At 40.0% G+C, this 16,308-nt stretch overlaps 1 protein-coding gene across 17 annotated transcripts in view; it reads left to right on the top strand.

Moving 5' to 3' along the window:
• LOC111873322 overlaps positions 1-16,308 on the top strand; it is a 177,932-nt gene that overhangs the window by 151,904 nt on the left and 9,720 nt on the right. For 2 of the 17 annotated variants that reach the window (XM_023867950.2, XM_023867953.2), the window contains one exon: positions 10,287-10,416. The exons of 10 other annotated variants lie outside the window; for them this stretch is intronic. In XM_023867950.2, coding sequence (XP_023723718.1) covers positions 10,354-10,416 — 63 coding nt within the window. In that variant the 5' untranslated portion in view covers positions 10,287-10,353. Of the gene's footprint in view, positions 1-2,545; positions 2,829-10,286; positions 10,417-16,308 lie in introns of those variants that run through there. 5 more of the 17 variants (XM_023867948.2, XM_033755054.1, XM_023867947.2 and 2 more) reach the window with 3 other exon arrangements.

Below are 16,308 nucleotides of genomic sequence, written 5' to 3'. Positions count from 1 at the left end.
ATTTGGATCGAAGAGGGATAGAATGGTGAGTTTGGAGATAATTGCGTAATGAGAAGCATTATAACTTGTACTCTTCGCCAAGTATAATTAGAATGATCAAGAAAAGGAGGATGAGATGGACAGGGCATGTAGAACGATTGAGGAGAATAGGATTTCGATGGGAAATCCTAAAGGAAATAGACTGATCTGGTTCAGGATAGGGACCAGTGGTGGGCTCATGTGAACACGAAAATGAAACTTCGGGCTCCGTAAAATGTTGGGAAATGCTTGAGTAGCTAAGGGACTAGCGGCTTCTCAAGAAGGACTCTGTTCCACATGCAATTAATTAGTTACATATATGTACCTGTTGTAAAATTTCCTTTATATTTGGTCTGTCCCTTATGATTGAAATATGTCGGAGATATAATACTGTGACGAATTGCCAGGTAACAGCTCAGTAAACACGTTAACGCATGCCCGGTGACGTCACGCAACAGTAGAGGAAAGGTGTTTTCTGTGTGGTCTACGCCATGCAGCAAAAGAGGGGCTGTATTTTCTCTGCGTGGTCCGTGCCGAGAGGATATGAGAGAACACGGGAATGGGAATTGACTTCACTTGAGTTCCGAAGTTCCAAGGGAACAGCAGTGTGACCAGAAGAAGAATTAGAAGAGTTAGTGTGTGACGTTACATGTACTATAGTACATCGATATCGGGAGTGTGTTATTTAGTGAGACTTTTATAGATCCCGTGTTATAAATCCGTTGCCAGGAAACAGATAGTGAAGACTAGTGTAAATAGAATGATTAGATTAATGTGGAGTGATACATTGTTTAAATCAGCAATAGTTTAATAATTATTTATAGTTACGCCCAGTAGGTGGTCAAGAAATCCAATTACCAATCCGAAACTCGTTTTTAATCACTGAAACACGTAACAATATCATTTGATTGGTAAAAAGGAAATAAATTAGATATACTTGGCTAGTGATCTCGCCTTTTATTTTACGTATAAGTGTGTATAGACAAAATGAACCCTGTTAAACTAAATCGAATATTTTCTTCATGAAGAGCATATATATACAAATTAGCTGTCATCCATTAGTTTTTAAAACTTAAATCTGCATCTTTTTAATATCTCACTGTTTCTTCATAAAGATTGAGTTTTCCTGAGCTTTTGAGGGAAGGGAAGAGTAAGAAATGCAGGTCACAAGATATGTTGTTCGTGTGTTTTTGCAACTTTCAACAGCCAGAGTTTTGTAACTGTGATAAGTTAATTTGCTCTGTTACTTTGAACAACCTTTACTTAACAGGTGACCCAGTATCATTTCCTATATAATTTAACTTTCCTTCCGTGATGTAGGTCTACAGAGCTGTTGAGTGTACTTCCTTAGAGAGATATGAGCTTCGAGATGGAAATGTTGTGCTTCAAGACGTAACATCCTTCTTGACATGAAGGTCAAATTTTGTTATGACAACTTCGATTATTTAACGAAAATCTGATTAAATCATAAATAAAATGAATAAATAGATAAATAAATAGAAATAATAAATAAATATAATATATGCAATATATAATAAATAAATAGAACAAATAACATAATTTATTTTAAACAAATTAATTAATCCTATAAAAACGTGAATAGATAATTTAATTGCGAAAACCTCCCCCTAAAATATACGGCAAACATCGTGTCATATCCCTCGAAAATTGAATGGTATGTTTGTCATGAACTTTAGGGGGTTTCGACTTCTTTCAATTTATACTAGAAATATTTTTGCAGAGACTTCTTTATGCAGTGAGTGTAAACAAGAGAAAACTAACGTAAACTACCATAAATAACATTTATGTTCTACAAGAAAAAATTCTTAGTCATTTACTTTAACAGAATTCCGAGCCTCAATATCCAGACACCTTCATACAGCCTAATGATCAATGTGACAGCAAATTTAATATATACTTTAATCGCTAATACTATAAATATGAGAGGTTATATTCCTTTCCATCATCGCCAGATAGTCCTCTGCAATTTAATATACGACTAGCAGAGACCTAGCCAAATTTATATCTGATAAACTTGCCCCCGACCTTTATACTTGACCTCATCTTATATAATTCTGTATTTTAATAACTTATATAACTCACTTGTATATTGATTTATTTATCATAGTGTCCAGATGAACTCTGAACATACGATGTATCTTCAGTGTATTTTACCAGATTATGACGTAAGGAGCATTGATTGTTTGTATATGTCACTTTGCAGTTTCCTTTATTTTTAGGATCGAGCAAATTCTGACAATTTTAACTTGAATGAAGTCACTGATCTATTTTATCAATACATATGTTTATTTATTTATTTATTTATTTATTTATTTACAGCAAGTTACATGAAATTATAAAAAGTTGTAGTGGCAATAGACTGGAATCCTGAAATGCTGCAGTAAATATATTCACCAGCACTTTGTTATACTTGTTATATACTTTGTTATATGTTTCCTCCTTCTATCCCATATTGTGCGTATGTTTAGTTGTATGTCTGCAATTTAGAGGCCTTAATGACCCATAGATATTTCTTCCTGCGACATCCCTACGAGATCATCTTCCATCTGCTGCTGATCGTCACTTCCTGCTTCTTATCTTCCTTCGTCAACTTCGACAGGAAAAGCGACAGAGGTCTTGAGTTCCGCTAACTCCTCATGACAACAGCATCAAGTATGCAAGCGGCACTATACGTGAGAGAAAAGCAAAAGCAACGAAGGAAGAAGATCCGAAGGGGTCGTATCGAGTTGCCTAGCAACGTAGCAACGAAAGAGATAGCACCTTTCCCAAGATATCCACCCAATCAATGGGTACGTTCAGTAACACACCGTCTTCCAAATTCCATGTCACTTTCTCTTCCGCTTTGGCATCCTCCTGGGACACTGACCCCAGCGTAACGTTCAAGAACCCTAGGGGCTATCAGAAGTGCTTTATACTAATTCAATCCTGGTAGACAGACGGTCGTATATACAACATTGCAGTACTAAATGAAAATGCGTTAATGAAAATTGTTAGCCAAACTTTGCCCGTATGCTTTCGGTTTTCTTTTCTTTTTTTTTTCCTTGGCACTACAGCCCCAGTGGGTCTAGGCCTACCTCCATGAACTTCGCCCTTCACTTCGGGTTTTCTAGATCTTACACATTCGGTAGGACTCCTTGGGCGGGTGATCAGCCGTCGCAAGGCCTTTACCTGTACACAAACACAGAAAAACGCACACACACAAACTAAACATCCATGCCCTGAGTGGGATTCGAACCCACGATCCCGATTTCCAAGCGAGCGAAGACAGTGCATGCCTTAGACCGCTCGGCTACCGTGACCGGCTTCGGTTTTCTTTAGTACGGCAAATTTAACCGTTTCGTCTTACTGTGGATTTATCAGAATTGCATAACGTGTTATTATTAATCCGCACAAACTTTCTGCACAGACTGTCAACATGATTGCGTCAAAGATGAATGATTTTATAGAACATCTGACTCAACCGAAAAAAAAATATTATATTAATGAGTCTACTGCTAGTTCTTGCTAATATTAATGACAGTAATTAAATTAAATTATTATTTATTTACATGCGACCGCGGATATTTTCCCCAAGGACATGGCGGCCTAGGCGTGAAGCTGACTTTATTCTATCTAGATAAGAGGGTAATAATTCGTGGAACTATATCTCCACATCCTCATAGTTTTTCATGGTGTAATGTTTGGTGTAGTGTTTTGATTAAGTGGAAGAGCTCCTTTTCTCAGTTACTGAATGTACATAGGGTCAGTGATGTTAGGCAGACAGAAATCCATACAGCTGAGCCGTTGGTAACTGATCCTAGCCCTTTTGAGGTTGGCATTGCTATTGCAAAGTTGTAGAGTTTTAAATCGCCCGGTAGTGATCAAATTCGGGCACAATTTATTCGAGCAGGAGGTGAAATATTATGGTCAGAGATACATAAGCTAATTAATTCTATTTGGAATAAAGAAAATTTGCCTGAACAGTGGAAGGAGTCTAGTATTGTAGCGATTCACAAGAAGTCCTTGAGTAGCTGCACAATTGGGGGCTTCTCAAGAAGGGCTCAGCTGCATGAAGTTAAGGTTTGGTTAATTAATCGATTTATTAATATGTAATAGTAATATTAATTATAATAAAAATGAAAGAACATACTTTCATGCTATTCAAATTCTAAATCATGAGTTGTGGAGTGAAATAGAGAAATAATTGCCCAATGAAAATAATGAAAGTGAAAAAATTCCGCGCTTAATCTCTTTGGCTTTTTGAAATTAGAAAGGAGAGGCAAATGAAACACATGATCATATTATCCCTATTAACGGTCAGTGATGGTGGTATGGAAGAAAAGTAAAGTAAAAGTAAAGCTATCCCTGTAACAGGCCGTGAAGACCCATAGGGTTGTGAGACGTTGAGGGTCTCACATTATCTAGACAATCGGCTCAAAGATGGCGGTAAGGTTGTCAGCCTTACGCGCCGGCCGCGCTTTACTCCCCAGGAAAATTATTTAATTAATTCTTGGTACTCATTTCTGTTAGAGGCTGAGTCGACCCCAGGGCCATAGCGCGGCTTGAAGGATTACGTCAATTAACAAAAAATCCAATGACCTCATTGGGACTTGAACCCGCGACCTTCCGGCTTGTAGCATAGTGCCTCAACCAACATGGAAGATGTTTCCAAAATACCTTCAAAACTGAGAAAACATTTCCTACCAGCATTTAGATAACTGATTGCAAACTTCCTTGCTTATGGGATGGTTCCTCATCTTCAGCAACTTCCTAAAGAAAGTGATTTCATAATTAGATGACTGAGCCCGGAATTATACAGTTGTTACTCTGAGGAAAACGGTTATATAAATGCAATTATTGTAACTTTTACTTTTGAGACTTGCGATTGTAATATCTTTTCTATCGCTCAAATTCTTAGGATGTGTATAGATTAATTAATTAATCTTATTATTGAGAAATTCTTACTATTTTTATATTAATTTTATTCTTCCCTATCTATGGAAATAAATGGGGCCCAAGAGGATGCAAAAGATTTCAGTTGACCTGAAATTCTAGCCAGAACAAATAACTCGCTTTTACTCAAACAGATCATCCGACTGAAGGAAGATTTCTGTGTATTTACTGTTTCTCCCAGATGTTGTAGATATGCTTATATTTACAAAGTGGCTTACTGTTTTGTGTACTGTTTTCATGTGCTTCTCTGCTATGTGTCGGCTATTTGACGCCCGTCGAAGGCTGACTTATATGTTCATGTCAGGTTATTTCGTAAATTTATTTAGTTCTTTATATTAAGTCTGTCGAAGGTTTCTGTTAAAAAAATAAAGTATAAATATATGGTACAGAAAATATTTTATATTCTTTCCATACGTATCAGTAAAATTAAATTAATTTTGTTTTATTCTTGTATAATGAAAATATCCTTATACAGAGAAGTTGAAAGACAGTCTATTTTAATCCTTTTTTCGAAACTTATTTTCTTTTATATTCATGAAAATTTTCATTATTGAATCTGTTTAATATTAGGAATAATTTACTGCTAAGTTTGTACTCTGTATGTACAGATACGCATACATGAACTAAAATTTTAACTGAATGGAACAGTAACGATATATAATCAAATGTATTTATATATTCGTATTTGAATATAGGACATACACTATAACTTTATACAACCAGTATGACAGTGTAAAATTCCTGTTTGTTTTCCTTATCTACACTTGAAGGCATATTCCAGACTGAGTCGGCCTCTGTGCGCTTGCGCGAAGTGTCTCTGCAGAGGTAGTCACTATTGTATGAATACTCCCTTTTGCCTTATTACTATCAACGGTTAATTATAAAATTCATTAAATTATTTGTTCTGATAATATCGATTGACTCTGTGGTCTAGTGGTCAGAGTTCCTGGCTACATATTCAGAGGTCCCGGGTTCGATTCCCGGCGCTACCAGTTTTTCTGAGAAGTAATGGGTCTGGAACGGGGTCCACTCAGCCTCGTGAGGATAAATGAGGATCTATTTTAAAGGAAATAGGGGTTCCGGTCTATAAAACTGAGATTAAGGGCCGTGGGAATCCGTTGTGCTCACCACACGACACCCTCTATCCGCAAAAGTTGGCACTAACTTCGCCGACAAGCGGCGGTCACTCGGTCGGTATAGCTCGCTTGCGAACTAAAACCACGGAGTTTTTTTTTAAGCTTTACTCTTCCTCAAATGCATATCTTGGTCTTGGCCTCCTCTACAACCAGTCTCCACTGTGCTCTATTCATCTTCTCTGTCCATCCTTTCACCTTTATCTTCTTCAGGTCGTTCTCAACATCGTCTGGCCGTCTCTTGTGCGTACATTCCAAGTTGCCATCACAATATCACTGTTCCTTGTCCTTTGCTTAGTCCGTTTCCCATATGTTCCACTTATCCGAGGCTGGTTGTTAGGTTTCCGAACAAAATTCTTTTTGCAGGATGAGGTTGTTAGCCTCATGCCCAACCCCCAACCTGGAGGACCACGTTATCTCTCTCAGTCTGCACTCTACCCTTTGACTTTCCGGCATAGGTGACTCTACCAGTAGTTAAACTACCGCTGGCATTTCTCTCCAGGTCATGCAAGCCCCACCACCACGACAAGATGGAGACATCTTTGAGGGGACAGTTCAATACTCAGTCAGTAGAAAACAACCTTTAAGTAAATACACAGTGACTTCACACTTTGCAAATATTGCAACAAATGGAAAGTGCTTGTAGGAAACGCCAATCTGTCCTCTCCTGACTATAAAGTTGTGGTTAAGCGCAGTAAACGCAGGGAAGTACCTGTTTGTCCCCAGTGCCTTCATATTCAGTCAACTGGAGCGGTTGAAAAGTCGTATTATCGAGGAAAACAACCGCGTTAAACTGATATGAAAAACAGCTACGTGACAAATTCTGTTTGTATGTTGCTCGCTAAAACAGGCGACATGCTTGTTTAATTGAACATGGACTTAAATTCTGAGTATACAATAAAGACATAAATGTAATTATACACTGTTTACTTAATAACAGCATGGACATGTTAATTATTTGTATTGAAGGACAATATATGCATAAAAATTAATTGTTTCCATTCTTAATATTTTGAAGGCATGTACAGGAGTTATCTTATATGCGTGTTTTGGTTCCTTTGTGTTAAATCCCATATCTCATTCCAATATTGTTAATATTGTGACTTTTAAATTATGCAGAATATTTTTAGAACATGCTAAGCAATAAAATTCATTCTGTGTGTAAACTACAGAATGTTTACCAATAAAGAAGCTGAGCTTGTCAATTATTTATACAAGTTTCGCCGTTATGGGCTGAAGGTTTATTAAGATTTTCGTTCATAAAACGTTAGGCTCGGTTATAACTTTTCTTTTTATTGCTAGTGGAGTGGGACTAACTCCCTTGTACTGTGGCCACTTCTGGCCTATTATACCAGCCCCAGATGATAGGTGAGGGTGATTGTGGATCAATTGGTGGAATGAAGATTTCCGGGGGAAACTGAAGTACTCGGAGAAAACCTTCCCCAGCGCCACTTTGTCCACCACAAATCCCACTTGACCAGACCCGGGATCGAACCCAGGCCGTCGCGGTGGGAAGCCAGCGACTAACCGCTTGAGCTATGGCGCGGCCTAGTTATGACTAAGTCTGACGTGAAATTTGGTACTCACTTGTTTTGTAAAAAAAAAAAATATTCTGCAATAAAAATATTTTCTGTACCAAAAAAAACATTTTCTCATAATTAAGAGTGGAGTTCTAAAGGAAACTAAATGATCATTTTCATCTCTGCATTTTATGTTTTTCTTCTCTGGTTGTCTTTGTATTGCCGTAATAAGAGCACATCATTAATTTTTATCTCTAATTGCACATATTCTCAAAATTTCTGTCTTCTCTTTACAGGTTCGACAACTAATTATTAAAGAATATCAAGACTGTATCTCTTCTTGTGTCTTTATTATTGTGTTTTGCTTCTAATGCTTCTACGTGTACCTGTACCATGCACTATATTGTACGTAATTCTACGTAGGCCAACATATCACACTGCAGTTTCTGTAGTCAATGGTGAGCCACGCTAGAAAGTTACCAACTTGTTCAGTTACATTAGACCGACAGACTGCAACTGGACGAAAATATGCTAATGGTTAGACGTGTCTTATCTCTTCAGGTGTGAGATTTATGTGTGACACTCTTCAGTATACATTGAGTCATATTTAAATTAAAACAACCAGCCATTCATGTAGTTCTTGCTTTAATAAACTTATTAACATAATAAATCCATGGACACACACGTGTGCAGCCTTGGGGCAACTTATTCGCTCTGTGTCAGCCCGACTTGACGGCAGGATCGTCCGTCTCTACGGCTGCGTTCGCGAAGATAAAAGGGACTGTCTTGTGTGTGTCTATGCGCGCGCATATGGGCGAGGCAGCACGTTTCTTTTAAACACGGGTAAACATTTGAGAGATCGCAGGGTATCACATCTCAGAAGTGAGTTATCTTCATTTATTTTCACTGGTTTCTATTGTGAACCAGGTGAGATTAGTCCATATTTACCCAGTTTCCTCTTTTTTTTACATCCACATATTAGTTTGTTCCTCCCGAGTGAAGTTTTCCCTATAATTTTTCCGAATAAATTTGTGCACGAATTTCTCATACCTCCCGTTCTTGCTATGTGTCCCACCCATCAAATCCTATTCGATTTGAGAAACTTAAAATTGTTTGGCTAGTAACACAATTTAGGAAGTTCCTGACTACTCAGTTTTGTCTGTACTCATTGTGCGTCCTTTCTCTTAGGAAGGGATATTCTTCTCGACCTTCTAAATCTTCTTGCGTTATTCGTGGCTTATTTTGTGACACTGTCGATACCTCGGGATGGAAGAATGATTGGTGGGTAACAAATTGGCGAGGAATACTTCTGTCTTCTTCTGAGTTGCTAAGTGCATTGATGTTGACGGTGGAATTTTCAAAAATGTATTGCGCTGGGTAAACTGTTCCAACTTTGTCAATTGAACAATAAATATCGGTATTAGAAACAGTACGTAATATCTCTTTTTATCAACAATTTTGGAACTGCATAGTAAAATAGCTGTATCTCGGAAACCGTTCGGAATAGAACACATGTACATATAAAGTTATATTTGCTTAGAATGACCGATACTGTGACTTCCCAGTATACTTACTTACTTGCTCATGGAGCTGAGCCCTTCTGGATGAGCCGTCAATTCTGCAGCTACGCAAGAATTTCTTAGCATTTTATGGAACCCGAAGGTTCATTACCTTGTTCACAAGAGTCCTCCACTGGTCCCTATCCTGAACCAGATCTATCCAATCCATACCATCCCATCCTATCTCTCTAAGATAGATTCTAATATTGCTCACCCACCTACGCCTTGGTCTTCCTTGTGGTCTCTTTCCTTCTGGCTTTCTCACCAATATCCTATACGCATTCCTCGTCTCCCCCCATTCGTGCTACATGACCTGCCCACCTCATCCTCCTTGACCTTATCATTCTAATTATACTTGGAGAAGAGTACATGTTATGAAGCTCCTCATTATGCAGTTTTCTCCAACCTCCTGTCACTTCGTCCGACCTCCCAGAATATTGAGTTTATTACGGAATTTGAACACTGTTCATGCGTTTTTTTGTCTTGATTTTAAAGTTCATCTGACACCCTTTGAGTAATTCTTAAATTTAAAATTGTGAACAGTGACATTACTCCCAGCTTTAACTTTTTGTAGGGGATGCCCAATCCTGCGAGTCGCCTTTAGGGGTTCCCTGAGCTGGATTTAATGAAGAGAGAACCGGAGCTCTCACCCTGGGGGTCTAAAAAGATTCTACTGGGACATTTATGACTCCGAAATCACGAAAAATTAATTTGTATCTGTAGTTATTATGAGATATAAGAAAAACAGAAGGGCCGCCATAACCTGAATCTGGTGTTACTAATAGTCGTCTCCACATTTTGGTTACCCCGGGACGTCTACAACAGTAAATACGTCCATCAGGAGTCTTCAATCATAATGTTTCAACAAAAATATGCATAATCTGTTATATCAGGAAATGTATATGAATTATCATATGTATCTCATATAAAGACGAACTGTTGACAGTTACAGGTTGCAGAGGACCACTTTCTAGCCTGGCTCCCTATAATCTGTGCACTATGACAGCAGAGGGCTTTGTATCAATCTCTCTCTCTTTTTATATCCACAGGCTATAAACTATATGAACTTCTTTTATTGTAAATTCTTCTGTCTTCTTTTCCAGCACAGTAACAAAAGCCTCATCGTAGCAAAACACACTTCCTCTTCTGACACGTGACACAGCTTGTCGCATGTGCTATGCTCTGCATGTCGTGTGTGGTACTGATGTGCTTTCGGTGTTGTCTTCTTATGCAGTGAGTTTTCTAGACAGGGCAACAGTGAAGCGAACTTACGCGGTGTGGGTCGGCCCGACTTGCCGGGAGGAGCGTCCGACTCTCCCGCCTGAGTCCGCGTCACAAGACAAATCTTACTGTACGTAACATAAAAGTCTAATTGCATTATGACAATTACAGATTTTTGCTAGAATAGAAGTATGTGTAGACTGTGATGATTTGAATGGGTCTTGATTTTTTCTTGAAGCAAAAATAAGCATTCTAGGTTCATTACTAATCTTGAAATTAGCAAAATTGTGGAAAAATAAACAAGATATATACAGATCACCTTAAGCGCCTTTATATGATGCTCAGTGCATATGAAATTTATTTTAAGCCACTTACTATCAAATTAAGGACCGCGCCATAGCTCAGGCGGTTAGTCGCTAACTTCCCACAGCGGCGGCCCGGGTTCGATCCCGGCTCTTGTCTAGTGGGATTTGTGGTGGACAAAGTGGCGCTGGGGAAGGTTTTCTCCGAGTACTTCGGTTTCCCTTGCCAATCTTCATTCCACCAATTGCTCCACAATCACCCTTACCTATCATCTTGGACTAGTACAATAGGCCAGAAGTGGACACAGTACAAGGGACTTAGTCCCACTTCACTGTCAATAAAAATACTATCAAATTAACCTCTTAAAAAGAGGGTGAGGTGGAAGAAAGCACAGTGTTTATTCGAAGGTTCCGAGGCTTTGCCCGTTCGTCCTTCTGATAAGAGTAGTGTGAAAGTAAGGACGTTAGAGTGGTTAGAAGCAGTGGGTCGAGAAAGGGTCCGCGGGATTTTGAATTCCGAATTCTACTCGGCGTATAATTTGGAAAAAATATTTTTATCTCTTAAAGAGTGAGTTTCTTTCGCATACTACGTACTCGTATATAAGAATTCAGTTCGTACCTCACAGAAAACATCATGTCTACGCTGCGAAGCCCAGCTGGTTAATGATGTTTAGGAAAACAAACGCTGTTTATTGCGAGAACCGTACGAAACAAACAAATACATTCTGTAGGAAGAATGCAGTTTTAGTATGTTAAAGCAGATGGTACATATAGTAACCACTGGGTTTTAAGGGGCGAACGTGAAAGATATGACAGGTCTGAAGTGTTCACGGCAGTGATTGCGAATTACGTTTTCTGGGATAGGATTCTATGTGGTTTGGTGGAGGCTTACGTGGTATAAATACACGTAGTTTGGAGGAAACTGCAGCTCATATCTCCTGAAGATGGAGGCCATCCGAAACATTTGTAAATAGGCGACAGACTAATCGACGTCATGTCCCAGGAGATAGCAAGCTCCTAATGGAAGATACATTCTTTCTATCAATTAATTATTTTGTAGTTCATACCTGAAGAATACCATAAATACCATACCCCGTTCCAGACCCATTACTTGTCAGAGAATCTAGTAGCGCCGGGAATCGAACCCGGGACCTCTGGATCTGTAGCCAGGAACTCTGACCACTAGACCACAGAGGCGGCCAAGATAAGTAGGAAGAACACGAAAATATCTCAGAATAATCAGTTAATACGTATGAAGTAAGTCTCGAAAGTGCATATTGTATATTTTAAATAAACTTCGAAAGAAGGAAAGTATTTCCTCCTGTTTCGACAATGACCTTATTGGCTCACCAACTGACTGTGGGATAACGTAAGAATTACGTGTTAGTTTACCATTTCAATAATTATTACTTGGAATCTATGTCGAACAGTTACTGCAGTGCAGTGTATTACAAGGACGGTACAGTCCGTTCAAGAAGCAACGCTTATGTTGTCGAGGATTTTCAGCGATGTTAGATCAGAAGTTACTGCAGCGGTTATTGTGAAGGTGATGTAACGCCGTAGGGTCTGGTAGGTGTTTACCAACATTACCAGGGGACTTACCCCGAAAATGGAGACAACATATTCTCTAGAAGCGCCTCTACCATACTACACAACCTCACGCTCATAATGCAATATTAATTTAAGTGACGTTTAAAATGTCATTGTTGGCTTACGCAATCTGTTCAGATGAATGCCTTGATTGTACTTAAAACAAGTAACGACATTTCCCTTCCATATCCGTTCCAACTAATCTCATGATTGATTGTTCTCATCTGACGTTACATGGCCTCTATAGATGTTACAATAAGAATATACACGGCGAATCAGAATTTAATAACGCATGTTATGCCGGTCAATTCTTTAAAATGTACCTACCTACCTACCTACCTACCTACCACTCGGTGCTACAGCCCTGGGTGAGCCTTGGCTTCCTCTACAACCAGTCTCCACAACCAGTGCGTGCTGCCATAGGATTGCATCCACGCGTGATGACCCGAGGCTGGTTGTTAGGTTTGTGAACACATTTTTTTTTTACAAGATGAGGTTGTTAGCCTCATGACCAACCCCCAACCTGGAGGACCAGGGTATCTCTCTTAGTCTGGACTCTACCCTTTGACCTTTCCGGTGTGGGTGACCCTACCGGTAGTTAGACTACCGCCGGCATAGCTCTCCAGGTCACGCAAGCTCCACTACCATGACAAGGTGGAGACTTCTTTGGTCTTTAAAATGTATGCCAAATTTAAAGTCTATTTCCTAAAAGAAAATATTGATGAATTTAAGAAATTTATGTTAACTTTGAATCAGTCTGTTCTATGAAAACAGATACAAGTTTGTATTATGCTTTATAATTGCTGATTAAATCTTGGACAGTTATGCATTCCATAGAGTGGGCCCAGATACAGAGTTACAACCCTGAAATTTGAAGTAGCTGTAAAAAGTAAACAAAATGTCCCAGTGCTTAACTAATTAAGCATTAGGTCATAAAGACGTATGGGGGAGTGGATTTATAGATCCACGTATTCTTGACCTCGGTACAGGTTGGAGATAAGTGGTCAGATTCACGTCCCGTGAAGTGGTTCTAGATTTTTATATATTTCATTTTGTTTACTTTATATTTAAATGTTTTCCTTACGCTGTGTTTGAGTGATTGCAATCTGCTAAGAAACTACTACTACTACTACTACTACTACGGTTAACTGAACATCGCCTCTGGCCCCTGTTTGCACACCTTAGTTCTCAGAAATATTTTGGCACGTTTTCTGCTACTCCCCCCATGAACATGGTCTGACACATTGAGATATGACACGACTGTACTGCCGAGGTTCACTAGGGCGAAAATTTGCAAGTCTGCACGTTAGGAAGCAATATATAGCCCTCTAATCCGGTGTTATTCACCGAGACGACGGAAGCCGTCATAATGTGGGCGTGTCCCTTATTCTCTTACTGATTTTCGTTGTTGCTTGCATTTTCTCCTCTCTTTGTTTCTGGGTCACGTGACAAACAATTTCTACTTCCCTCTTTCAGACTTTCTTCTTGCTTTGTGATAGTTCTTTGACGTTTATTCCTTACAACTTGCCCAATTCTTTGAAGCCAGTTACTGCGCAGTAGTTTGCTTCTGAATTCCTGTGTGTGTAACGTAAGTTCTTAGGAAGCCAGACGGTGTCATGAAAAATTGTAACATTTTGAGTCAGGGTCTTGAAAATATAAAATATGATTTTTGTCCAAACAACATATTAAAGTTCTGTTATAAAATTTTATTTACTGGGAGCTCTGTTCAGCGTGCTCACAATCCATTAAAAAAACATGGCCTATAGTCCGTAAGCAAACTATACCGACCGAGCGACCGCCGCTTGTCGGCGAAGTTAGTGCCAACTTTTGCGGATAGAGGGTGTCACGTGGTCAGCGCAACGGATCCCCATGGCCGTTAATCTCGGTTTTCTAGACCGGAGCCACTATTTTCTTGAAATAGTTCCTCAATTATCCTCACGAGGCTGAGTGAACCCCTTTACAGACACACTGCTCCTCAGAAAACTAGTAGCGCCGGGAATTGAACCCGGGATCTCTGGATCTGTAGCCAGGAACTCTGACCACTAGATCACAGAGGCGGTCCGGATAACGTCAGCTACTCTAATGGGGTAAAGGGCCCATGTCACCCATCCAATAGGAGGCTGGGTGAGCTCCAGAGACAGCTTCGTCCCTTTTGAAAAGAAAACTTCTAGCACCTGCCAGGAATCGAATCGCGGCCGTCCTGCCTCTAGCCCGGCGATTCACCCACTGAGCTCTTCGGGTTCGAGTTTTGTTTCCTATGGCGCTACAGCCCCAATTTGGGCCTTCTCCTACCTCCATGAAACTCTCCGCTTCACTTCGGTTTACTAGATCTTACATATTCGGTACGACTCCTTGGCCGGGTGATGAGCTCGTCGCAAGGCCTCTACGTGCACGCAAATACAGAAAAGACGCACATATACACACAAACACTAAACATCCATGCCCTGAGTGGGATTTTGAACCCATGGTCCCGGCTTTCGAGCGAGCGAAGACAGGGCATGCCTTAGACCGCTCGGCTACCGTGATCGGCCTCCGTTTCGAATTTAGGCTGAGTATATTCCATTCGAAGGCAATCGTCTTACTTCTTCAGTTATTTAACGACCTGATAATTATCGAGAAGAATTAGCGTCGATTATAGGATGATTAATGAATGTGGAGCAACTTGTGGAATGAGAATTGGCAGGAGAAACCGAAGAATCAAGAGAAAATAGGCCCCAGTGCCACTTCGTCCACCACAAATCCCACGTGACCTGACTTTGGATCGAACCCAGGCCGCCGATGTGGTAAGCCGCCACCGTCTCATTGAATGAATGGTAGGAACAGTTAATGTGTGTAACGAACGGGTTCGTAACAACGGACTTACTGTGGGCAGAGGCGTGGCGGATATTACGCTACTTAGAAGGCGTTGGGATGTCCACCGATATGATTTATCACAAACTGTGCGACATCATTAGTGCTCTAAATGGGAAATTGATGATGCCACAGAAGTGAAAAGTGCGCCTGGTGGGACGCTTGGCTTCTAACCATTCTTCTGTGCCCTTTTAAGGTACATCAGGGACTCCGCTTCACGTATTCACCATTCATTAATATCATCCGCTATTGCAAAAAACAAAAAACAAAACAAAAAAAAAACCCGTAGGCTTTCAGAAGCAGCTTCAAATACACATTCTTTCTGTGAATAATACAACAGAGGGATTGTTGGTGACAGATCCATCTACCGGAAGAAATTAGTACCACATGATTTTTAAATAAAAACAACCATAAATTGTAACAAAGTTAAAGTTATCCCAGTGCTTAAATAATTAAGCACGAAGCCACGAAGACGCATGGGGGGAGTGAAAGTATAGCTCCGGCATTTTTGATCTAGGTACTAGATGAATTTGCGTAGTTGGGTGGATAGTATTAAAATGGATCTTAGAGAGATAGGATGGGATGGTATGGATTGGTTTGATCTGGCTCAGGATAGGGACCAGTGGAGGGCTTTTGTGAACATGGTAATGAACCTTCGGGTTCCATAAAATGCTAGAAAATTCTTGAATAGCTGCAGAATTGGCGGTTCCTTAAGAAGATGTCAGCATTTAAAGTGTACGCGTCATAAATAATTACAGTACGTAATTTATCCTTGCTCTTTGGGTAAGGCGTACGATTGTACAATAAATGTGACCGGGCCGTGAACCCTGACCTTCTAGCAACACTTCACCCAGAAAGACCTCTCAGCTCACAAGCTGACTCGGTTGCGGAGCTAGCGTGCTAGCTCCCGTCAGTGCAAGTTCCTACCCGGCGCGCACCAACCCCCACTCTCGGCCGCGTTACCATGTCATCAAGGCGTCTATAGTGACAGGAGGTGGAGCTCCATGCAATCTGAACTTTGTGTCTAGTTTAGTTAGCACCTTCGCCCTTCGCATATGCATTAGATATTGCATGGGATGTGTATTGTCTCGTCACCGCAAAACGGAACACAGCCATAACGTGGCAACAGGCAAATAGATCCTTTGTAAATGCAAAAAAGGAT

Source organism: Cryptotermes secundus, unplaced genomic scaffold (genome assembly GCF_002891405.2).
Source record: "Cryptotermes secundus unplaced genomic scaffold, Csec_1.0 scaffold223, whole genome shotgun sequence".
Classification (NCBI taxonomy): domain Eukaryota; kingdom Metazoa; phylum Arthropoda; class Insecta; order Blattodea; family Kalotermitidae; genus Cryptotermes; species Cryptotermes secundus.
Note: the sequence above shows the minus strand (reverse complement) of the source record. Positions and strands in the feature narration are given on the sequence as shown.